The 24052-nt window shown below is 42.1% G+C and overlaps 2 protein-coding genes and 1 pseudogene across 3 annotated transcripts in view; 2 read left to right on the forward strand and 1 right to left on the reverse strand.

Moving 5' to 3' along the window:
• The window catches only part of EXOC3L4 (exocyst complex component 3 like 4), a 47267-nt gene that overhangs the window by 7511 nt on the left and 15704 nt on the right, over positions 1–24052 (forward strand). Inside the window, exon 1 of one of the 2 annotated variants that reach the window (XM_061159488.1) lies at positions 21454–21593. The exons of the other annotated variant lie outside the window; for it this stretch is intronic. Coding sequence (XP_061015471.1) covers positions 21520–21593 — 74 coding nt within the window. The 5' untranslated portion in view covers positions 21454–21519. Of the gene's footprint in view, positions 1–21453; positions 21594–24052 lie in introns of those variants that run through there. 2 annotated transcript variants of the gene reach the window in all.
• On the reverse strand, positions 10375–16201 carry LOC133068267 (endogenous retrovirus group K member 7 Env polyprotein-like). The gene is made up of 2 exons (XM_061159490.1): positions 15382–16201; positions 10375–12184 (listed from the first exon to the last, which is right to left on the reverse strand). The coding sequence occupies exon 2, from the start codon at positions 12063–12065 to the stop codon at positions 10932–10934; it is 1134 nt and encodes a 377-aa protein (XP_061015473.1). The 5' UTR covers positions 12066–12184; positions 15382–16201; the 3' UTR covers positions 10375–10931.
• Positions 18488–20855, forward strand: LOC133068064 (endogenous retrovirus group K member 25 Env polyprotein-like; annotated as a pseudogene).

A 24052-nucleotide genomic window follows, 5' to 3' on the forward strand; every position in this document is an offset into this window, starting at 1 on the left:
GAAATTGTTTTCTCACAGGCTCAAGGGCTTTAGCTATATAGTACTGACACATGGTGGGAGAATTCATCATTCCTTGAGGCAGCACAGTCCATCGGTGTCGTTTATGAGGCCCTATATGATTAGGATAAGGGAGAGAGAAAGCGAATCTCTCTGGGTCTAAAGGGTGTAGAGGTATATTAAAAAAGCAATCTTGCAAATCAATAATAATATTGTGCCAATTTTGAGGAATAGTGGTAGGCGATGAGATTCCTGGTTGTAATGCACCCATAGGTTTCATAGATGCATTAACTTTTCTAAAGTCTGTTAAGGGACACCATTTGTTAATTTCTTTTTTATAACAAAAATAGGAGAGTTCCAAGGAGAGCAAGATTCCTCGATATGTTTCAATTCTAATTGTGTATCTGTAAGTTCTTTAGCAGCCTGTAGCTTCTCTTTTGTAAGGGGCCACTGCTCTGTCCAAATGGGCTTGTTGTAATTCCAAGTTATTTTAATAATTGTATTATTTATTAAATGAGCAGTGGCCCCTAGGAAAAATGTGGAATGTAAATACGAGTTTGCCATTGCATAAGTAAATCCCTTTCTATTAAATTAAGGGGTGCATCTGTCACATAAGGTTTTAATGTTGCAGGTTGGCCTTTTGGTCCATCACATGGGTAGATTTGAACACTTTGATAAACTTCTTGCACTTTGGTTTGAGAAATTCCTGCAATTTGACAAGAGATATTTTTGTATAGGCCAGGATTTGGGCCATAAATGTTTGGATATAATAGTAATATCAGATCCAGTATCGAGGAGACCAGAAAATCTTTTACCATTAATTTTGATATTTATATTCAGTCAGGCAAATTCAGATACCAATGATGTCCATAAGGACTGTTTTTGACCTGTACTGCCGAATCTGCCTGTCTGTACATCATTAGAGGAGTTAATAGAAATGTAAGGTAAAAGGAGTAATTGAGCAATTTTGTCCCCCTTTTTGAATTGCCATAAAATCTGAGATGACATCATAATTTGAATTTCTCCTTTATAATCTGAATCAATTACTCCAGGGTGAACAGTAATCCCTTTAGAAGTCAAACTAGATCGGCCAAGTAAAAGACCGAAGGTTTGTGGGGGCAGGGGCCCAAAAAGTCCGGTAGGTATTTTAGAAGGGACTGCTTGAGGGTAAAGGAGAAAATCATTTAGGGCTGGTATATCAATGGCAGCACTGCTGGATGTAGAGGGTTTGAGGGAAAAGATGGATTTTGCCCCTGGTTTTTCTTGAAGGGGTCCTGGGAGTCCCTTGCTTGGAGTTTCCCAAAATAGGTTTTCCTTCAATATCAAACTTAGATTTATACTCTTTGGCCCAATGCATTCCCCTACGGCAGCGGGGGCACACTTTTGGAGGTTTTTTTAAATTAGCTTTCTTAGGGCAATCCCTTTTTAAATGGTTCTTATCCCTGCATATAAAACATCTCTCATTTCCCTTTTTAAAGCAAGCAGCCGTTGTTTCAGCTAGCATTTGCATTTTTTGAGTTTCTGATCCTAGGTTGCGACAAGCCTTAAAATAATCAATAATAGTCCCTGTCTCATGAATTGGGGCTATAGCCTTTTGACATTCCTGATTTGCATTTTCATAAGCAAGTAGTTTCTCTAGTTGCCTTTTAGCTTCTTCTCCGATTACAGTACGGGAAATAGTAGTTTCTAATCTAGCTTAAAAATCAGCATAAGCTTCATTAGGGCCTTGTAATATTTTAGGGTAGCTGCCTGTAGGTTCCCCTTGAGGAGTAATCGATCTCAGGATTCAAGGGCCACTGTTTTTAATTGTTTATGCAACAAAGAGGGCATTGTATTTGAGCTTCTATAGCATCAAATTGTCCAGTGCCCGTTAACATTTCAAAAGTAATTTGGTTTTGGGGAGCGCCAGCTCGAGTGTTTTTGTTAGCATGATCTCTGGCTAAATCTTGAAACCACATTGTCTATTGAAGATATTTTCCTGGTTCAAGGAGAGCTTTTATTAAAATGTACCAATCATAAGGAATAAAGTTTCCAATAGAAGACGCCATAGCATTTAGAATCTCTCTAGTAAAAGGCGAATTTGGGCCATACATAGTTACAGCCTTTTTCATTTGTTGCATGTGAAAAAGGTTAATACCTTCATTTTGAGGTATTATTTGCCCTTGAGCATTAGCATTTCTAAAAACTGGGAAGGCGGAAAAACCATCGGCTTCAGAGACATGTGATTGCAAAGCCAGCAATTCAGAGAGACTCTGTCATGAAGGACAGTGAGTAGGCAGCAATTTTTTGCAAATATGAGTTTGTGCTAAGGACTTATCAGTATTATCCAGAAAAGTATTGCCAGCTTTGGTGTCACAAAGTATCTCAGGAGAGTCATCAGAATCATTAGGTTCTAGAAAAAGAGAGACTTTTGGATTCATGCCTGTTGGCAGAAGAGGAGCATTTGGAGCAGCCAGGGCAGGGCTTGTAGGAAAATTCTGAAATATTTTGTGTTGTTCTAATTGGGCCTTTTGTAAAGTTTCATCATCGAATTCATATTCATGTAATAAGCATTCTGTCTGTTGTCGAATATCAGGAGGGCTAGAATTGCCTTGAAATGGCAGAATTACAGCTTTACTGAGAGCCCACAGGGGCCAGAAATCAATTGGAATATTTTTTCCCCGTCTGGTGGCTCATTCAACATTCTCTTTGACCGGTTGCCAAATTTCTAAATCAAAACTGCCTTCATCAGTGAACCAGGGATTATGTTCAGCTATTGTTTGAAGGCAAGCCTCTACTCGTTGGCGCGAAACCTAAAGTCCCTGAACTTTAAATAAATGGTGAAGTAAAGTAGAAAAGTGAGGGGGCTTTCCAGCCATTTGACCCATGTCCTTGTACTTACTGGCCTCAATAGGCCCTGAGTCACTCCATCCGAAGTACCGTGTATACCAGGCCCCTGTTCTGGGCGCCACTTGTTGAGGTCCTTTAATGGACCAGAATCTGGTGGTCCAGAATCGACGATATGAAAGTGAAAGAAAGAAAGAGGCTAATATGCCCTGGGTTATGCAGCCGGCCTTCATGCTCCAGGGAATCAGCCAGAAATAGAGAGAGAGAGAAGGACACGGGTACCCAAGTCTCTGGTGGAGCAAGGGTGCTTTATTGAATTCTGTAAGAGTATATATACCGTATTACGGTATATATACGGTATATATACGGTATATACGGTAGCTTCTTCAGATAAAGATCAAAAGACCTGACTTTACAAGTTACCAAGGAAACAAGGAGCAATAGAGGCCATAAGGCCAAAAGGCAATCCATATCACAAGAGGGTCCTAAGTAATCCCTTTCACCAAATGGAAAAGCTAATGAAGGAAATCCTATGCAAGCATCCCATCTCTATGATCTCAGTCCTGGGAGCAGCTTGTCAGCTCCTCTGGCCACTGATAGGGACTGATAAGGAACAGAGGGCTCAAGAGAGATAGGAAACAGTCCCCAGGAATCCCACTGTTAAACATTCCCTGACAATTTCCCCTATTTTATTATATTTGTAAAAAGGTCCTGACTTTTTGAGTTTGTTTAGTTTTAACAACTTTGGCGGAAAGGCAACAGTAAACATCAAATATAATTGCCAAGGCAATCGCCAGAGTTACAGTTCCAGACCCTATGCTGTGGGTGATGCTTTGAAACCATCCTCATGGGTCTAGCCCAGATAATTCATCAGCTAGTTGTTCAGCTAAAATTTCCAGATTGGTGGATGAGGGCAGACTTTTAGAGAAGGTTTCAGAGATTTCTTTTTGCAAAAATTGTACATTCAGAGAGGCATTATCATGAATATTTTGTAAATGAAATTTGATTTGCTCCCAGTTATAGGCACTATGATTGAACAGAAGTAACACAGAATTGAGTAGAATTCCAATCACACTTTAATATCACTTGTTTTTGTACATCTGTTAATTGATCTGCAACCCATTTGATGGCTGTTTTTAGTTCCTGTATTTCCTCTTGAATATCCTCATCTATCTGAGCCTGAGTGGCCCACACAGTATGAGCATCTTTAGCCCAAGTTTGGATAAAATCATGTGTTTGAATTGAGGTTTGTAAGGCAACGCCAGTGGAGGCAGCAGTGGTGCAAATAGCTATTAATCCCAAAATGCCAAGAGTCAGCCGTCCAGTGAACCATTTAGATCGTCAGAGTAATTTAGTAAGTACCTGGGAAGCAAGCCCGGCCATGGGACCTTCTTCCCAGGGCCGTTGGAGATTTACTGGTAACCACAAGTTACGTTGAGATCAAAGAATCAAAAGGGATTCATTTCTTAAGACAGGTATACAATTTGCAATTTATACAAGTTACAGAACGTCTTATTGAATTGTAAGTTTCCTATAGCTAAAACAAAAGGAAGGGGAATACAAGCTTGTAAGAAATATGATTGATATAGTGAAAGAAATAATTTCTATGACTACTATGACTGGTTCCTGTGAAATGTCCAGTCCAAGTTTCAAGTTCTTCGTTGCTCGCAGCAAGTTTCCATATGTCCCATTGTTCAGGCCCAGTTTGTTTATTGAGGATGATCCGAGGACTAGGGGATGCCATTCCACCATCAAGCCAGCCAAGAAGTCGTTTGTCATGGTAATGTTCCATCCTAGTGTTAGTAACCCCCCAAGCTACCTGAGTAGCATAATCACACACAGTGCTGTTAATATCATCCGAGCAGTTAGACAACCACATACCGTGGGGTCCCCAGTCGACAATGGTGTGGCTAGCCACAAATATTAGTTTTCCTGATTTGGCTTGACATTTGTCCCAACAAACAGGAGTATATTCAAAGTTCTTATAAGTAAACCCTTTACATATTGTTCTTTGTTCTATCCCTAACTCTTTCCCTAAAGTTTCAGTAGTGTAAACATGGTTCACAAAGAAAGGGCAGTAAATAATCCAAGCAATGTCCAAAGGTCTTCTTTTGGAGGCAGGACGAAAGCCCAAGTTTGTCCGCTGAAGTTTATGCATAATTCCCCTGGGCCCAGGCACAAAGGAAGGACTTCATAGCCTAAAGAAATGTTAATTAGTTTTCCCTCCTCCCCAGGGCGTTAGGGCTCCTTCACGTTACAGGGAGGGGGCATATGGGAGTAGACATTGGTTGATACAATCAGTCCTTTCTCCATCCATTCTACGACCTGCAATAAAGGGGGGTTGGGTAAGTAAACCCAGTAAGTCTGATTAGTTAATCTGGCTTGAGCGGGGTGGGGGGGAGGGGGGGTCACACAGGCAAATGGAGTGAGCATAGCAGTAAGGTTTTCAGGACTCATAAGGGTGATGTCGCCAAGGGCGGTGCTTCCTGGAGATCTTTAGAGCCAATGTGGCCGGTATTGGAATTTCTTCCTCATGGGGTTTTTCTTGTTTCGTTTCCATTTTGAATGCTGGGGGCCCCTTTGGGTCGAGTCTTCCGAAGAGGAAGCCATGTGAGTTTGTTGGGTCCATCTGGGAAAATACAAGCATATCCCTTTCCCTGTAAGATTTCCCTTCCCAGATTTCCATTGTTTACTGAACCCGTTTTGATACCAAATGGGCAGAGTGCCGGGAGCCATTATGGGAGAGCCCACCCATGACGAGGTCATGAGGAGAAGACCTGACACGCAAGGCCGTTCAGGACACAAGGGACCCTCCTGGTTGGCCCCGGCCTCTAGCCCACCCTGCATCCTCCCCCCTTTTCTGCTGTTGTTCTTGTTCGCCCTGCTGCAGATTCTTGTGTTGCCTGCTGAGAGCTCTCCTGCTCCTCTTTCACTGAATGAGGACCAACTTAAAACCCTAACTAATAAATCTCCTGGACGCTGGTACCCTATGAAGGGGCCAGGGATGAAAGAAATGCTTCAATTCAAACCCTTTTGCTGGCATTCTGGCTTGTTTGATAAATGTGTGCTCCCATTGCAAAAAATGCTCATGATTGTTCTAAACATCCTAAGCACAGTACGCTAACAAAAGAAAACATTAAGCATAGGTCCCTCCGCGAGGTGAGAAAGGCTCCACAAATAAAATAGCCACAAATGTGCCTAATAGAAAATACTTTAGATAGAGATTAGCTGGTGACTTCTTGCAGGTAGTTACCTTTTAGACTAAGAGCCTGTTTTGTGCTATATTTGCTGTTTTTGCAATCCTTCGCATTTCTGTTCTGTAAAAATGTGATCCTATCTGGTTCCCATAGAGATGATGCCTATCGAAAAGAAAATTGATTAACCACAAGAAAAACAGGGTCGGCTACTGAGGCTGCTTAAGTCACACCTGGAGCAAGCCATAAAATGTTAACAGGCCTGAAGGCCAAATGATAAAAAGACTCTTGTAAACGATAAGTATGTGGATGACATCCTGTTTCTGTTGAAGGTCAAGTTGCTGTAATATTTGAGCTGAACTTTGTGTAAGCAATATGCACTTCCCCAAAAAAAGATGCTGTAGAGTGTATAAAGGGGGAGTGCAAAAATAAACTTCAGACTTAGCCATGAGCTTTGTCTCACCGTGTCTTTTCTCGCTGATGCTGTTCCTCCTGAGGGTTCCCCTGGATCCTGCTGGGGCTGGACCCCGGCAAGTGGCGCCCGAACAGGGACCCAAAGGTAAGTCTCTCATTGTCCAGTTTTCGGGATGGCTAGGACCCCACGAGGGTGCTGCAGGCCCCCCTGCATAAGACAAGTAGGGTAAGGAGTGTGGGTAGGTTACCCCACTAGGGCGCTACAGGCCCCCCTGCATAAGAAAGGCAGGGTAAAACATGTGGATAGGTTTCAGGTAGGACCCCACTAGGATGCTACAGGCCCCCCTGCATAAAAAAGTAGGGTAAAGAGGTGGGTAGGTTTCAGGTTCCTTCTTTTCTAAGATTAAGATCCTCTCCTTTTTCTTCTTCTAATTGCTAACAAAAATGGGTAACAGTGAGTCAAAAGAAAGGCAGCTTTTTATTGGAGTCATAATGCAACTCCTTAACCGCAGAGGAATTAAAGTTAAAAAGACCAGTGTTCAGTCCTTTTTCATGTTTGCCCAAGAGCAATGTCCGTAGTTCCCAGAAGAGGGCACTGTAAACCTAGAAACATGGGAAAAGGTAAGAAAACAACTAAAAGCTTATTATACCCTGAATGGCCCTGAGAAAGTGCCGACTGACACCTTTTCATTGTGGAATATGATTAGAGATGCTTTAGATCCCACACATTAGTCTAAAAAAATCAAGGAAGTTAAAGAAGATGAAGAAACTAACCCTAGTTATAGGCAGTTGAGGGGCATGTTAGCCGCAATGAGTACTCATGATAATCCTGAAACTGAAGATGAACAGGAAAATTCATTGTCTCCCCAGGACGAGGATACATTAGAAAAAGCAGCAGCCCGATACCACTCTGAGTACGAATGGTCCTTCTTAGCCAGAGATGCTCCAAAAGACTTAAAAGAGCCCCTTTCAGCTAAGTCCTCTGTAAGGTTCAATCCAAAACCCTTGATAGATAAATCTCCTGAGTCACATAAAAGGGTGCTTAGATGCTCCCAGTTGCCTCTCCCTTCTCCCCATTATGGGGGAAAGGGGCCCCCCATGGGCCCCTTAAGGAGAAGGGTGCTATCCAGCCCTGAAGATGGATTTGACCCCCACCTTGAAGCCTGCTTCCCTGTATTATTTGATGAATGGGGGGAAGACAACTCATCCTGGGAGCCCCTCCCAATGAAGTTAATAGAAGAACTCAAACAGGCCTGTGCTACAAATGGAGCCACTGCCCCCTATACTTTTACACTACTTGATGCTTTGGTGGCCAAATGGATGACTCCTTACGACTGGAGGACAGTTGCTAAGGCCTGTCTGTCTGGAGGTCAATACCTGTTGTGGAGGATGAAATATGAAGATTTGGCAAGAAACAGGCTAATGCTAACTGCAAACATGGTCCTAAGCATATAACGCAGCAAATGTTATCAGGTACTGATGATTATGAGTGTGCTAGGGACCAAATGAATTTAGATAAAAGGACTCTGGAACAGGTAAACGCTTGTGCTCTTGGGGCCTGGCGCTCACTCCCACAGGGAAAGGAATCAACCTCATCTCTGTCCAATATTAAACAAAAACCAGAGGAGCCCTATGAAGACTTTCTTTCCAGACTAATTGAGGGGATCCATAGAGTAATACCTAGTGTAGAAGCCGCTGTAATATTAACAAAACAATTGGCTTTTGAAAATGCTAACTTGACCTGCCAAGTTGTTCTTCATCCTATAAAAAAATCCAGAAACATAGGAGACTATATCAAACACTGTGCAAATGTTGACCCAGCAATGATGCAGGGCGTCGCTATAGCGGCAGCAATAAAGGGTAAGTCTCACCAACAAGCAGTACAATCCTTTTTCGCCTGTAAAGATACCCCTCAAAAAGGAGGTCCAAGTGGTTTAAGGCGAAACGGTGCTGCAGTCAGAGGATGCTTTTCATGTGGACAGGTGGGCATTTTAGCCAGGGTGGTCCCCACAAACCAGTTAATCCCCCTTCGCGAACTCTCAATCCTCTCCTGTAAATACTAATCCTCCTGGCCCTTCTAACTTGCCGAAAACCCCTTGCCCTCGTTGTCAGAAGGGGCTTCATTGGGCTAAAGAATGTAAGTCTAAATTTCACAAAAATGGGACACTTTTGATTTCCGGTCAACAGCCGGGAAATGTGTTGAGGGGCCAGCCCCAGGCCCCGGCAATGATTGAGGTGAGCACCTTAAACCCATTCATACCCTTCGTCCCATCACAGAGCTCATCAGAGCAACCCCAGGCAGTGCAGGATTGGACCTCAGTTCCACCACCTCAACAATATTAACTCCTGATTGTCCCACTGTAAAGATTCCTACCAGAATTAAAGGCCCATTGCCAGCAGGGTTACTGGGAATTATACTTGGCAGAAGTTCCATAGCAATGCAAGGCCTTACCATTGTCCCTGGGGTCATAGACTGATTATACTGGAGAAATTCACATAATGATTTCTCCTCCAAGTAAGACAACTCCGATCTACCAGGGGCAGAGAATTGCTCAGCTTTTACTTTTACCATATGCTACCACTGTGGGTAATGTCACTACTCAGAGTGAGAGACAAGTCAAGGGTTTTTGCTCTAGTGATGTGGCCTTTTGGGTGACAGAAATTACTTAAAAAAGACCCATGAAAAATATTTTTGTCAGTGGCAAACCCATCTTGGGGTTATTAGATACAGGGGCAGACATTTCTTGTATTGCTGGAAAAGACTGGCCCAGTTCATGGCCTACACATAAAACTGAAAATGATTTAATAGGCTTGGGAAAAGCTCCCTCTGTAGTAAGGAGTGCAACAACGCTAAAATGGCAGTTTGACAATACCCATGGAATTATGTGGTCCCGTCGCTTCCCTTTACTCTATGGGGAAGAGATGTTTTATCTCAGGTGGGAATGCTTCTTTACAGCCCTGATGAAAAGGTTACTGCCCAGATGCTTCAGTTGGGCTATGACCCCTCAAAAGGCTTGGGCAAACATCAAGAAAGAAAAATTGAGCCTCTTAACCCTGTGCCTTGGCGCAACGTCTTGGTCTCAGGTATCCGAATTTATAATGGGGGCCATTGTCCATGCTGCTGACCCTATCACATGGAAGTCCCAACATCCGGTGTAGATAGAACAATGGCCCCTTACTACTGAAAAACTCAAGGCTGCTAGGACTTTAGTTTTTGAGCAGTTGCAATTAGGACATATAGAGCCCTCCAATAGCCCTTGGAACACTCCCATTTTTGTGATAAAGAAAAAATCGGGAAAGTGGAGGCTACTACAAGATTTGAGGGCCGTTAATGCTACTATGGAAGATATGGGAGCATTACAACCCGAACTTCCTTCTCCAGTGGTTATCCCTGAGGGGTACAATATAATTGTAATTGATTTACAAGACTGCTTTTTTACTATTCCTCTAAGCCCCACGGATAAAAGGCGATTTGCCTTCAGTCTCCCTTCAGAAAATTTTGAACAGCCTTACTTAAGAAACCAGTGGAAAGTTGCCGGGGTCCAGCCCCAGCAGGATCCAGGGGAACCCTCAGGATGAATGGTGTTGGCGAGAAAAGACACAGTGAGACAAAGCTCGGGGCTAAGTCTGAAGTTCATTTTTGCACTCCCGCTTTATACCCTCTACAACACTCTTTAGGGGGAAGTGCATATCGCTTACACAAGGATCACCTCAAAACATTACAGCAACTTGACCTTCAACAGAAACAAGATGTCATCCACATACTTATCGTTTACAAGAGTCTTTTTATCATTTGGTCTTCGGGCCTGTTAACATTCTATGGCTTGCTCCAGGTGTGACTTAAGCAGCCTCAGTAGCTGACCCTGTTTCTCTTGTGGTTAGTCTGTTTTCTTTTCGATAGGTGTCATCTCTATGGGAACCAGATAGGATCATATTTTTATGGAACAGAAATGCGAAGGATTACAAAAACAGCAGATATAGCACAAAACAGGCTCTTAGTCTAAAAGGTAACTACCTGCAAGATGTCACCAGCTAATCTCTATCTAAAGTATTTTCTATTAGGCACATTTGTGGCTATTTTATTTGTAGAGCCTTTCTCACCCCGCGGAGGGACCTATGCTTAATGGTTTCTTTTGTTAGCATACTGTGCTTAGGATGTTTAAAACAATCATGAGCATTTTTTGCAATGGGAGCACACATTTATCAAACAAGCCAGAATGCCAGCAAAAGGGTTTGAATTGCATTTCTTTCACCCCTGGCCCCTTCATAGGGTACCAGCGTCCAGGAGATCTATTAGTTAGGGTTTTAGGTTGGTCCTCATTCAGTGAAAGAGGAGCAGGAGAGCTCTCGGCAGGCAACACAAGAATCTGCAGCAGGGCGAACAGGAACAACAGCAGAAAAGGGGGGAGGATGAAGGGTGGGCTAGAGGCCGGGGCCAACCAGGAGGGTCCCTTGTGTCCTGAACGGCCTTGCGTGTCAGGTCTTCTCCTCATGACCTCGTCATGGGTGGGCTCTCCCATAATGGCTCCCGGCATCTCCCCCTTTTTTATTTTTTAAAACAGCCAGATTAATTTCAGTTGCAAGCTTCCGAGTGCTCTGCCGAAGAGCTCTGACGATACAAGGGAGGACAACAATAATAATAAGAATCAGCGCTATTACAGCGATGTAACTGAGAACAGTGGACAAAATACTTTCGGCGGAGATAAAGTTGGAGAAGTCACTGGCAGCTCCAGCGGCAGGAACATCTAATCGGGAATGCTCCGTTGTTCTAATCTGTCCATGCAGTCTGTCTAAATCTAAACTTATGCTAGAGCTATTCCATACCCCTGAAATATGATTTTTAGTTTTTTCCCAATTGTAATCAGTCTCATTAACCTTTAAGGGTGTTACACAAATCCACCGGTAGTCAGCGTGACAGCGTAACTTTACTTTTAAGGCCTGTAATTTAGTTCCAATATGCATGACTGCTTTTTTTAGGGCGTCTACTTTTAATTTTTTATCTATAATCTCTTGTGTAGCTAGACCTAAAGAAACATCTTTTGACATATCATTGACATATTGAGTAGTACGTACCTGGTGAGTCAATGATATCGCTGCCACAGTGACAGAGGTAATTGCTGTTATTAAGGCTGAAATCCCTAAGATAAGTAGTCCTAAAAACCGTCGGGATCGCATGAAATCTTGCAGTTGTTGCAGAACGACTATACCATAAATGTCATACCAATAGGTACTCACTGAGACGGGCACCATAAGGTAAGTTGGGCGTCGCAGCACCACAAAGGAACAAATATTATATTGAGAGCTCAGACGATTGACGACGTTGAGCGTCAGGCTCCGATAGTCTCCCAGCATCATCAACAGCGGGCACACGTGAGTGTGGATCTGGTCTACTTTTATGGTAGCGCCTTTTAAAAACTTTTTCATGCAGGCTTTTCCGGCCTCCTGGAGCTCGCTATTGGTTGAATTCAGGGCTTTGAAGAGCGCAGCAACGATCTTTTTTCTGGGCTGAGGAAGATAATTGCAGGCCGCAAGCGCATTTAAGACTGCGATCTTGTGCTCCACCACGTTGAGGTCCATCGTGAAGAGCCAGGGCTGCAGCGTGGTGCAGAATGTGTTTTTGTTTATCAGGCCCATCTGGGTGTTGGCGGGCTGGTGTCACAGCAGGTGCTTCTCAGGGGGGGCCATGTCCTGGAGGACCTCCTTGTGCAGCTCCGTGATCACGGTCATGCTTTCCTGGTGACCTGGGCCAGCACCTGGCAAGAAAGTAAAGCAAGCATAGCAATAAAAACCCTTTCAGGAGAGGCTGAAGATCCCTGTAGAGAAGCTATTTCCTGTGCTTGATGGCAAAGCGACTTAATTTGCCCCTCTGTGGGTATGGAGGCTTGTTGAGTTGCCCACGCAGGATGCCTTGGTTGCAAGTCATGAGGCATCTGATCTTCATCCAAAGATAGATTACTGAGATAAGCTTTAGAAACAAACTTAGGGTGTCTTTTTTAATAACTTAATTAAATCTGTTAGCAATATAACATAACAAGGAACTATCTCAGAAGTCTTAGTAAACCCTAAACTTTAATTAACAAAACTAGAAACGTAGTTTAACAATTTACAAAACTTAATATTTAGTGATTTTTTTTATTATGGATACATTAACCCCATAGCCAGGGAAGGCTTTAACCCATCAAATAAAAATGAGGTTTGTCAGGGAGCTGGGAAAAGCCAAGCGGCCGTCTTGGATTTCCCATAGCCCTGACTCTTTGATTTTCAGCTATTGTTTACCCATTTTTAATTCCCCAATTTAGGAGTAGACTGTTGTCATGTTTTAAGACACTAGGATAGCACAAGTCTAACAGTAAGGGGTTATTTTTTGTAGAAGCAGAATGAGCCTCTACGTGTACCATAATCTTAAATAACACTTATTTACTTTACTGAAGTAACAAAAGATTTTAAAAACAAATATAAATCACTTAAAGGCAAAGAAATTTATAATCTCTTATTGAAAGATTTATTTTAAGAAAACTTTGTTTTCTTAACATAGAGAGTAGACTAAATTCCAGTCTGTTACCAATTTACCAGATAGCAAACAAACAAAATTTATCAGTTTATCTTAGAAAAGTCTTTTTTATAAATCTTGAAGAACTAGCAGTATTTTTTTAAACGCATGAGAGTGAAACCATACAAGGCATGTTTAAAATCTAATTAAATTGTAATTAACAAAGTAACCTGGTCATTGCTGTGACTTGTAACACTTTAACATGATAACTAAAATTATAACTGACAACATTTTACCAGGACATATCAGATTTTTATGAGTTTTATACAATTTCTAGAATATCTATATAAGTAACATCAACCATATAATATAACCTGAGAAGATTTATCATTCTTCCAACAATATTTCCCATGCAATTTAACATGTCAAATGAACTCAGGTAGTTTAACAGCTCTTTGGGATGTCTCAGGGGCCCTCTGAAGCATCCCAAAGTCAGCTAGAAGTCAAGCTATTTAGGCAGTTTTGTCAATAAATATCAAAAGGGTTTATAGTACTCTGTCAGGTAGAATCATATAGATCACTGTGAAATAATATATTTACCTAGCCAAAGTAAAAAAGAAGATTTTAAAGGTAAACATAGAACAGATCACTTCAGAGGTAAAGAAACTTAAAATCAATTATCAAAGGCAGTTCCACATCTCAAGAAAACTTTTATTTATACACAAAACTCTTCCCTTGGGGTCCAGTTTTTATAAAACCTTTTTATCACTTTTTGTACCCATTTGTTCTCCCATCCTGGAACAGCCAACTGTAAGTCAGACTTACTTCTTTTTTCCATCATAAAATGTATCTTCATTCTTCATATCTTCTTTACTGAACACACACATCTTACTTTCCTTAAGCAACCAAGAATTGACTTCTATATTAGCATTCTATAGATTGGTGAACATAAATACCAGTGATAATTTCTAAAAAAAAATTTTAGCAAACATCTCAGGATGGCATCAAATATTATTCATTTGTAGTCTCAAATCTCTTTAGTTTTTCTGTAAAAGGAAATCAGTATTTAGTAGTAAATGTTTCAAAATCTTATTTTATTTGGAAATGACCTAATTATTTAATAGACTTACAATACTTAGTTTAGCACAGCCCTTAGAAATTTAAGTTACGCCAATCTGGAGAGACTATTGTAGACAGATATTACTGAAGAATAATTATTTTTAATAGAATTTGTATGTAAACTCATATCTCATTTACATTTTTTAGAAGTTTCTTCACTCGAGGTTATTTCCTTGTTGACAAACTTGTAACAGATATAATATTTAACTTGTATTAAACTTAAGTACAATGAAAATATTTTATTTTATGTTAATTACTCTAAGACATGTCTATACTAGATAGGTCAATGAACAAACATTAATATCAGGTATTTAATACTGAATATTTCCCAGTTCACCTGAACCTGGAATTTATTGTTTAATTTAGAATTATTTGATTTGTAAGCACTTACCTTTCTTTAAGCCAATTAAATAGAGTTCATTTACAAATTAACCTAAAAAATATTCCCCAGAGACAAAGACATACCAAGACATATTTAGACAGACACAGTGCAAGATCTAGCTTCATTTTCTAAGTTTCGTCATGAATTAGATATTACAATATAAAATTTACTAGTTTATTAAAAAAGTTGAAATAAGTAAAATTTTTAAAGGCTTTTCAGATTCTTGCGTCCAGGACCAGGGGACTAGAAAAACGGAAGGACAGGAAGGGCTAAGGAGAGGGAAGAGAGAGGGAAGGGGAGAGAGGTCAATAAAGTCTCTTGTTCCCCACCGGTCGGGCACTCTGGCCAGTTGTCCGTGTCAGGAGGAGACCAGGGACAAAAGGGTCCCAGTTGCGGCCGCTGGGTCTGGTCCATTGGCAGGCAAGCTGGCCTCTGAGTACCCCGAGTGGTCCGGATGTCAGTCTCAGCAAAGAAGAGTCCCCACCAGTTGCAGGAAAGGGGACCCCCTTCAGGGCCCGAAACTGGGCTCTTGTCTAACACTCGGAAATGAATTGTCCGAAGAGACACATGTGCTGATAAACCAAGAGACTTTATTGGGAAGGGCACCCGGGTGGAGAGCAGGAGGGTAAGGGAACCTAGGAGAACTGCTCTCTTCTGGAAACCAAGGACATTGCTCTTGGACAAAGGTAGAAAAGCACTGAGCACTGGTCTTTTTAACTTTAATTCCTCTGCGGTTAAGGAGTTGCATCATGACTCCAATAAAAAGCTGCCTTTTTTTGACTCACTGTTACCCATTTTTGTTACTAACTAGAAGAAGAAAAAGGAGAGGATCTTAATCTTAGAAAGGAAGGAACCTGAAACCTACCCACCTTTTTTATCCTACCTGTCTTATGCAGGGGGGCCTGCAGCGCCCTCGTGGGGTCCTAGCCGTCCCAAAAACTGAACAATGAGAGACTTACCTTTGGGTCCCTGTTCGTGGCGCCACTTGCCGGGGTCCAGCCCCAGCAGGATCCAGGGGAACCCTCAGGATGAACGGCGTTGGCGAGAAAAGACACAGTGAGACAAAGCTCGGGGCTAAGTCTGAAGTTCATTTTTGCACTCCCCCTTTATACCCTCTACAACACTTTTTAGGGGGAAGTGCATATTGCTTACACAAGGATCAGCTCAAAACATCACAGCAACTTGACCTTCAACAGAAACAGGATGTCATCCACATACTTATCGTTTACAAGAGTCTTTTTATCATTTGGCCTTCAGGCCTGTTAACATTTTATGGCTTGCTCCAGGTGTGACTTAAGCAGCCTCAGTAGCTGACCCTATTTCTCTTGTGGTTAGTCTGTTTTCTTTTCGATAGGCGTCATCTCTATGGGAACCAGATAGGATCACATTTTTACGGAACAGAAATGCGAAGGATTGCAAAAACGGCAAATATAGCACAAAACAGGCTCTTAGTCTAAAAGGTAACTACCTGCAAGATGTCACCAGCTAATCTCTATCTAAAGTATTTTCTATTAGGCACATTTGTGGCTATTTTATTTGTGGAGCCTTTCTCACCCCGCGGAGGGACCTATGCTTAATGGTTTCTTAATTGTTAGCGCACTGTGCTTAGGATGTTTAGAACAATCATGAGCATTTTTTGCAATGGGAGCACACATTTATCAAACAAGCCAGAATGCCAGCAAAAGGGTTTGAATTGAAGCATTTCTTTCACCCCTGGCCCCTTCATAGGGTACCAGCGTCCAGGAGATTTATTAGTTAGGGTTTTAAGTTGGTCCTCATTCAGTGAAAGAGGGGCAGGAGAGCTCTCGGCAGGCAACACAAGAATCTGCAGCAGGGCGAACAGGAACAACAGCAGAAAAGGGGGGAGGATGCAGGGTGGGCTAGAGGCCGGGGCCAACCTGGAGGGTCCCTTATGTCCTGGACGGCCTTGCAAGTCAGGTCTTCTCCTCATGACCTCGTCATGGGTGGGATCTGCCATAATGGCTCCCGGCAGAAAGTGCTACCACAAGGAATGGAAAAGAGTCCAACACTATGTCAAAAATTTGTAAATGCTGCCATAGAAGATGTAAGAGTTTAATATGAGCAAGTGTATATGATTCATTACATGGATGACATTTTAATAGCTCATTCCGATAGAGCTCGTGTACAAACTTTTACACAAATTGACTCAGGCTTTATCTACACATGGTCTAAGAATAGCTTCAGAAAAAATTCAAATTAATCCCCCTATAACTTATTTAGGGCATGTCATTCATTCTGACACAGTGACTCATGCCCCTATGCAGCTAAGAAAAGATCATCTTCATACATTAAACGATTTTCAGAAACTCTTGGGAGATATTAATTGGATACAACCCTACTTAAAATTAACAACAGCTGAACTTAAACCCCTGTTTAATATTTTACAAGGAAACTCAGACCCAACTTCAAAAAGAGAGTTAACCACTGAAGCTCAAGAGGCATTAAAAAAGGTTGAAAAGGCTTTATCTAATAGTTATGTAAAGAGAGTTACTATGTCAACTACTTGGCAGTTTCTTTGGCCACTCCGGTTGCACCTACAGGGGCTCTCTGGCAGGAAGGACCTCTAGAATGGGTCCACAAGCCAAAAAGGTAGTCGCAGCATACCCAAGTCTAGTAGCAGCCTTAATATTAAAGGGAAGGAGGCGCAGTATAGAGCTCTTTGGCAAAGAACCATTAAAAAATGTGATTCCTTACAACAAAGATCAACTAGATGCCTTGTTGATGTTTGAGGAGAGTTGGCAAATCACCGTGGGAGGATTCACAGGACAGATATTACATCATTTGCCTTCACACGCGCTACTAAATTTCCTTTCTAGACATCCCGTGATATTCCCTGTAAGATGCAAACTGTCCCCTATTCCCAATGTTCAGGTAATATTTACAGATGGGTCAGCTAATGGGCGTGCTTCTATTGTTACAAAAGATCAAAACAGAGTAATACACACCCAAGAAACTTCTGCTCAAAGGGCTGAACTCACTGCGGTCATAGAGGCTTTTATAATGTTTGCAGAAAAGGAATTTAACCCTTATTCCAATTCTCAGTATATGGTTAGGCTGTTTCCACACATTGAAACTGCGGTTCTGCCTGAAACTAAGACTACAATTTCTTACTTGCTAACCAAGCTACAGCAACAGATCTGGAACCGAAACCAAGCCTTTTATATTGGCCATATTAGAGCCCATTCTGGTCTGCAGAGCCCGTTAAATGCTTTAAATGACTTGGCAGATTCACTAACTAGAATAACTGTGGTTTCTGTTATAGAAAAAGCGAGGGCCTCTCATTCATCGCATCACCAAAACACCACAGCTTTAGGATGCCAGTTTCAGATTCCTCGAGAATCTGTTAGAGAAATAGTCCGTGCTTGTTCTCCCTGCCCCACTATGATCCCAAATTTACCGATGGGAGTAAGTCCCCGCGTCCTTAGACCAAACATGCTCTGGCAAATGGACGTGATGCATGTCCCCTCCTTTGGAAAACTGTCTTTCGTTCACGTAACTGTTGATACTTTTTCTCATGTTATCATAGCCACCGCCCGGACGGGAGAGCATATAAAGATGTGGTTCAACACCTATTTGTTAGCTTCTCCTATCTCGGGCTGCTAAAAGCTTTAAAAACTGAAAACACCCCTGCCTATACATCCAAGTCATTCCGAGAGTTTTGTATGAGATTTCATGTAAAGCATAACACGGGAATACCTTACAATCCACAGGGCCAAGCTATAGTAAAAAGAGCCCACCAGGCCTTAAAATCCCAAATATTTAAATTACAGGAGGGTGGATTTAGGTATCGTTCCCCTCATCAGATCCTGCACCATGCTCTCTTTGTAATAAGAAACCTTTACATTGATTGATCGGGCATGCCTGCAATGTTACGGCACTGGAGTCCCGAGCAGTCAGGCACGAAGTCTCTGGTCAAATGAAAAGACCTCCTATCGGGACAGTGGAGGAGGCCTGACCCGTTGTTAACCAGCAGTCGAGGATATGCTTGTATATTTCCTCAGGATGCAGAATCACCAATCTGGGTCCCAGACAGATTGATTCGACATGTCGCAGATCTTCAAGCATCCGACCCCCTCGATGACCCGACCACAGAAAAGGAAGGGAGTTCCTCTACCTCCACCACCCCCACCTAATGGGAGAAGTCAGATAAATCAGCCGCAGATCATGTCAGAAATTGTTAAAGAAGGTCAGGAAGACCCTCCCACCAAGCAGATGTCACGGCTTTGTTTAACTGCTCATGATCCTCCCGCTTCTTCGCGCTGCAGGAGACCACCAAGATGACCAGCACATTCGACACGACAAGCTTCTCTGCCTACCTGGGGACAAGTCAAGGCGCTCTGTCAGCAAGCAGAGGAGATAGCATCCCCACAGGGGTCTCCATCCTCCCCTGAAAGAGTCTTTATTGCCATTCTTGCTTTACTTTCTTGTCAGATAAGCGCTGCCTCCCCCGAAACATATTGGGCTTATTTTCCAGATCCTCCCAACTTTCAGGTGGTGACTTGGAATAACGGTCCTATATGGCTTAATACCGATCAACCCCATCTTTTGGGGGGATCCTATACTTCTTATACTAATGATCATTATCCTATTAATTACAACCACACCTTTAAAGGACTGACCAATGGACTCCCAATGTGTTTTAATTTCCCTACCGGTTGCTCCCGAGACCTTATAACCCCTTCTAAAGAGGGATGCATTGGGGCCTCTAAAAAACTTTTGCTGACAGATTCCCCTCTGACGGCTCCTGAAGATAAAAAGAGAAGCCGGCTGGTTTGGAAACTGCTGGCTCGTATGCCAGGAGTTCTTGATCCTTATGAGTCAAAATTTCAACTTGCTCTGCCTGGTTATCCGAATTGCAATGAGATAGCCTTTTCAGATGTGATATGGAAAACTATAGATAATCGTATAATAGATAAACTATATGTACAGCTGGAAATCCTGTACATATAACTCCAAAATTGATTATATAATCCCAGGAGGAAAAAATTTCTCAGTACAAGACTGGAGCAACCCAAATCCCAGACAAAAGCCAAAGTTAGTCCATGGCTATACTGCCAAGTTTTACAATTGGAATAACCAGCTTATTCACTGGCCCTTGGCAGCCAATAGATGGCATCATAACCAAATGTCCCTCCCATGCTATCCTACACAATCAAAAATAAAATATTCTGGCAGCCTGAAATATGGAGGGCCCTTGCAGCCACTTCTCCTATCACATTGTCTCGACCCAAAAATGATTCTATATATTCTGCCCTGGCCTGTTTGTCTTCACCCTATGTTTTTCTCTTTACCAATAACTCAAAAAATCTTCAAATACACATGAACTATACGGGCGGGCCTAACAAGGTTTCCCGTAAACAATGTATGCTATCCTCCTGTTTAAATCCTCAATACAATGTGTGTTCCTTTGCTGTATTACAGTGTCCGCCTTATCTTGTGGTACCGGTTACAATAACCACTCATTGGTATCATAATTATGGTCTAGCTGTGCTTCAACAATTACAAGATCTGATGCGCTCTAAGTGATTTATAGGAGTGCTTGTTTTAGGAATTTCAGCATTAATTACTGCCATTACCTCTGTCTCTGTAGCGGCAATTGCATTAACCCAGCAAGTACATACTGCACAGTATGTTAATACTATGTCAAAAAATGTCTCCTTAGCTTTAGCGACTCAAGAGGTCATAGACAGAAAACTAGAAATGAAAGGAGGTGCTCTAGAGGAAGCGGTAATGCATACTGGAACAGAACTGCAAGCCCTAAAATTAAAGTTAGCACTGTCCTGCCACGCAGACTACTGGTGGATTTGTGTAACACCCTTAAAGGTTAATGAGACTGATTACAGTTGGGAAAAATTAAAAATCATATTTCAGGGGTGTGGAATAGCTCTAGCATAAGTTTAGATTTAGACAGACTGCATGGACAGATTAGAATAATGGAGCCTGATTACACGTTCCTGCCGCTGGAGCCGCCAGCGATTTCTTTAAAGCCTTCTCCAACTTTATCTCCGCCAAAAGTATTTTGTCCGCTATTTTCAGTTACGTCGCTGTAATAGCGCTGATTCTTATTATTATTGTTGTCCTCCCTTGTATCGTCAGAGCTCTTCGGCAGAGCACTCGGAAGCTTGCACCCTGCATCCTCCCCCCTTTTCTACTGTTGTTCTTGTTCGCCCTGCTGCAGATTCTTGTGTTGCCTGCTGAGAGCTCTCCTGCTCTTCTTTCACTGAATGAGGACCAACTTAAAACCCTAACTAATAAATCTCCTGGACGCTGGTACCCTATGAAGGGGCCAGGGGTGAAAGAAATGCTTCAATTCAAACCCTTTTGCTGGCATTCTGGCTTGTTTGATAAATGTGTGCTCCCATTGCAAAAAATGCTCATGATTGTTCTAAACATCCTAAGCACAGTGCGCTAACAATTAAGAAACCATTAAGCATAGGTCCCTCCGCGGGGTGAGAAAGGCTCCACAAATAAAATAGCCACAAATGTGCCTAATAGAAAATACTTTAGATAGAGATTAGCTGGTGACTTCTTGCAGGTAGTTACCTTTTAGACTAAGAGCCTGTTTTGTGCTTTATCTGCTGTTTTTGCAACCTTTCGCATTTCTGTTCCATAAAAATGTGATCCTATCTGGTTCCCATAGAGACGATGCCTATCAAAAAGAAAATTGATTAACCACAAGAAAAACAGGGTCGGCTACTGAAGTTGCTTAAGTCACCCCAGGTACAAGCCATAAAATGTTAACAGGCCTGAAGGTCAAATGATAAAAAGACTCTTGTAAATGAGAAGTATGTGGATGACATCCTGTTTCTGTTGAAGGTCAAGTTGCTGTAATGTTTTTGAGCTGACTCTTGTGTAAGCGATATGCACTTCCCCCTAAAAGATGTTGTAGAGGGTATAAAGGGGGAGTGCAAAAATGAACTTCAGACTTAGCCCCCGAGGTTTGTCTCACTGTGTCTTATCTCGCCGACGCCGTTCATCCTGAGGGTACCCCTGGATCCTGCTGGGGCTGGACCCTGGCAGCAGAGGAAGAGAAGTGAAGTGAAGTCGCTCAGTCGTGTCCAACTCTTTGCGACCCCATGGACTGTAGCCCACCCAGGCGCCTTCAATTCCTCAAACGGCTTTTCTGCTCTTGTCAAGATATCTCCTTGTGGTAAGTTTAAAAAATTTAAAACAAATAAAGCTGTATTAACAATAGTTATAGGTTTAGAGAATATCTTATGTTGGCATCTAGTAGAGTCTACTTTAGAAAGGGAAGATAGCAATGTTCCAGAGTATTCCCCCTTTTAATTTTTTTTTTTTTTTTTGCAATTTTAGTGTGTGATGTGAATAAGAGCATATAATTTGTTTCGCTGAGCAGAATGGAATTTAGTGTAAAAAACTTTATATTCTTTGAGAGACCAGAATGAGGCTTTAGCATTCTTAGTCCCATCTATATAGAAAACTTCAGCTTGAGGTATTGGCTGTGAGCTGACGATGTGGGAAATAATAAATTCAGTATTTTTTGAAGAGATTCCATAGCTTGTTAGAAGGATAATGAAATGAAATTTCTCCAAAATATTCCAGAAAAGCTATTTGGAAATCAGTAGACGTTTGTAAGGCATTCTCAAATTGAGATTTACTGACAGGTATCACAATTTTATGGGGATCTGAGCCAATTAGAGTTTTAGTCCTATTTCTTCCATTGATAATGATTAGAGCAATTATATCAAGGTAGGGTGTAAGTGACTTTTATTCCTCTAAAATGGGTATAGATCCATTCTATTGGGTGTTCTTGTTGGGCAAGGAGTCCCGTGCGAGAATGAAGAGAGGGGAGTACAAATAGTTCTAAAGGTAAATCTAGTCTAATGTGAGTAAGAAATTGTTTCTGTAATTTATTTTGTACCAAATAGAGTTCCTCTGGTGCCTCTTGAGAAAGTGATCAAGGGCTATTTAAATCATGATCTCCTTTCAAAGTATTAAATAGATTAGTCAGTTGATAATTCAGTTCAGTTCAGTTCAGTCACTCAGTCCTGTCCCACTCTTTGCGACCCCATGAATCACAGCATGCCAGGCCTCTCTGTCCATCACAAACTCCTGGAGTTTACTCAAACTCATGCCCATCGAGTCAGTGATGCCATCCAGCCATCTCATCCTCTGTCGTCCCCTTCTCCTTCTGCCCCCAATCCCTCCCAGCATCAGGGTCTTTTCCAAGGAGTCAACTCTTCGCATGAGGTGGCCAAATTATTGGAGTTTCAGCTTCAGCATTAGTCCTTCCAATGAACACCCAGGACTTATCTCCTTCAGGATGGACTGGTTGTATCTCCTTGCAGTCCAAGGGACTCTCAAGAGTCATCTCCAACACCACAGTTCAAAAGCATCAATTTTTCGGCACTCAGCTTTCTTCACAGTCCAACTCTCACATCCATACATGACCACTGGAAAAACCATAGCCTTGACCAGACAGGCCTTTGTTGGCAAAGTAATGTCTCTGCTTTTTAATATGCTATCTAGGTTGGTCATAACTTTCCTTCCAAGGAGTAAGCATCTTTTAATTTCATGGCTGCAATCACCATCTGCAGTGATTTTGGAGCCCCCAAAATTAAGTCTGACACTGTTTCCACTGTCTCCCCATCTATTTCCCATGAGGTGGTGGGACCAGACGCCATGATCTTAGTTTTCTGAATGTTGAGCTTTAAGCCAACTTTTTCACTCTCCTCTTTCACTTTCATCAAGAGGCTTTTTAGTTCCTCTTCACTTTCTGCCATAAGGGTGGTGTCATCTGCATATCTGAGGTTATTGATATTTCTCCTGGCAATCTTGATTCCAGCTTGTGCTTCCTCCAGCCCAGCGTTTCTCGTGATGTACTCTGCATAAATGTTAAATAAGCAGGGTGACAATATACAGCCTTGACGTACTCCTTTTCCTATTTGGAACCAGTCTGTTGTTGCATGTCCAGTTCTAACTGTTGCTTCCTGACCTGCATATGGGTTTCTCAAGAGGCAGGTCAGGTGGTCTGGTATTCCCATCTCCTTCAGAATTTTCCAAGTTTATTGTGATCCACACAGTCGAAGGCTTTGGTGTAGTCAATAAAGCAGAAATAGGTGTTTTTCTGGAACTCTCTTACTTTTTCGATGACCCGGTGGATATTGGCAGTTTGATCTCTGATTCCTCTGCCTTTTCTAAAACCAGCTTGAACATCTGGAAGTTCTCGGTTCACGTATTGCTGAAGCCTAGCTTGGAGAAATTTGAGCATTACCTTACTAGCGTGTGAGATGAGTGCAGTTGTGCGGTAGTTTGAGCATTCTTTGGGGTTGCCTTTCTTAGGGATTGGAATGAAAACTGATCTTTTCCAGTCCTGTGGCCACTGCGGAGTTTTCCAAATTTGCTGGCATATTGAGTGCAGCACTTTCACAGCATCATCTTTCAGGATTTGAAATAGCTCAACTGGAATTCCATCACCTCCACTAGCTTTGTTCATAGTGATGCTTTCTAAGGCCCACTTGACTTCACATTCCAGGATGTCTGGCTCTAGGTGAGTGATCACACCATTGTGATTATCTGGGTAGTGAAGATCTTTTTTGTACAGTTCTTCTGTGCATTCTTGCCACCTCTTCTTAATATCTTCTGCTC

This window comes from Dama dama, chromosome 13 (assembly GCF_033118175.1).
Source record: "Dama dama isolate Ldn47 chromosome 13, ASM3311817v1, whole genome shotgun sequence".
In the NCBI taxonomy this organism is placed as follows: Eukaryota; Metazoa; Chordata; class Mammalia; order Artiodactyla; family Cervidae; genus Dama; species Dama dama.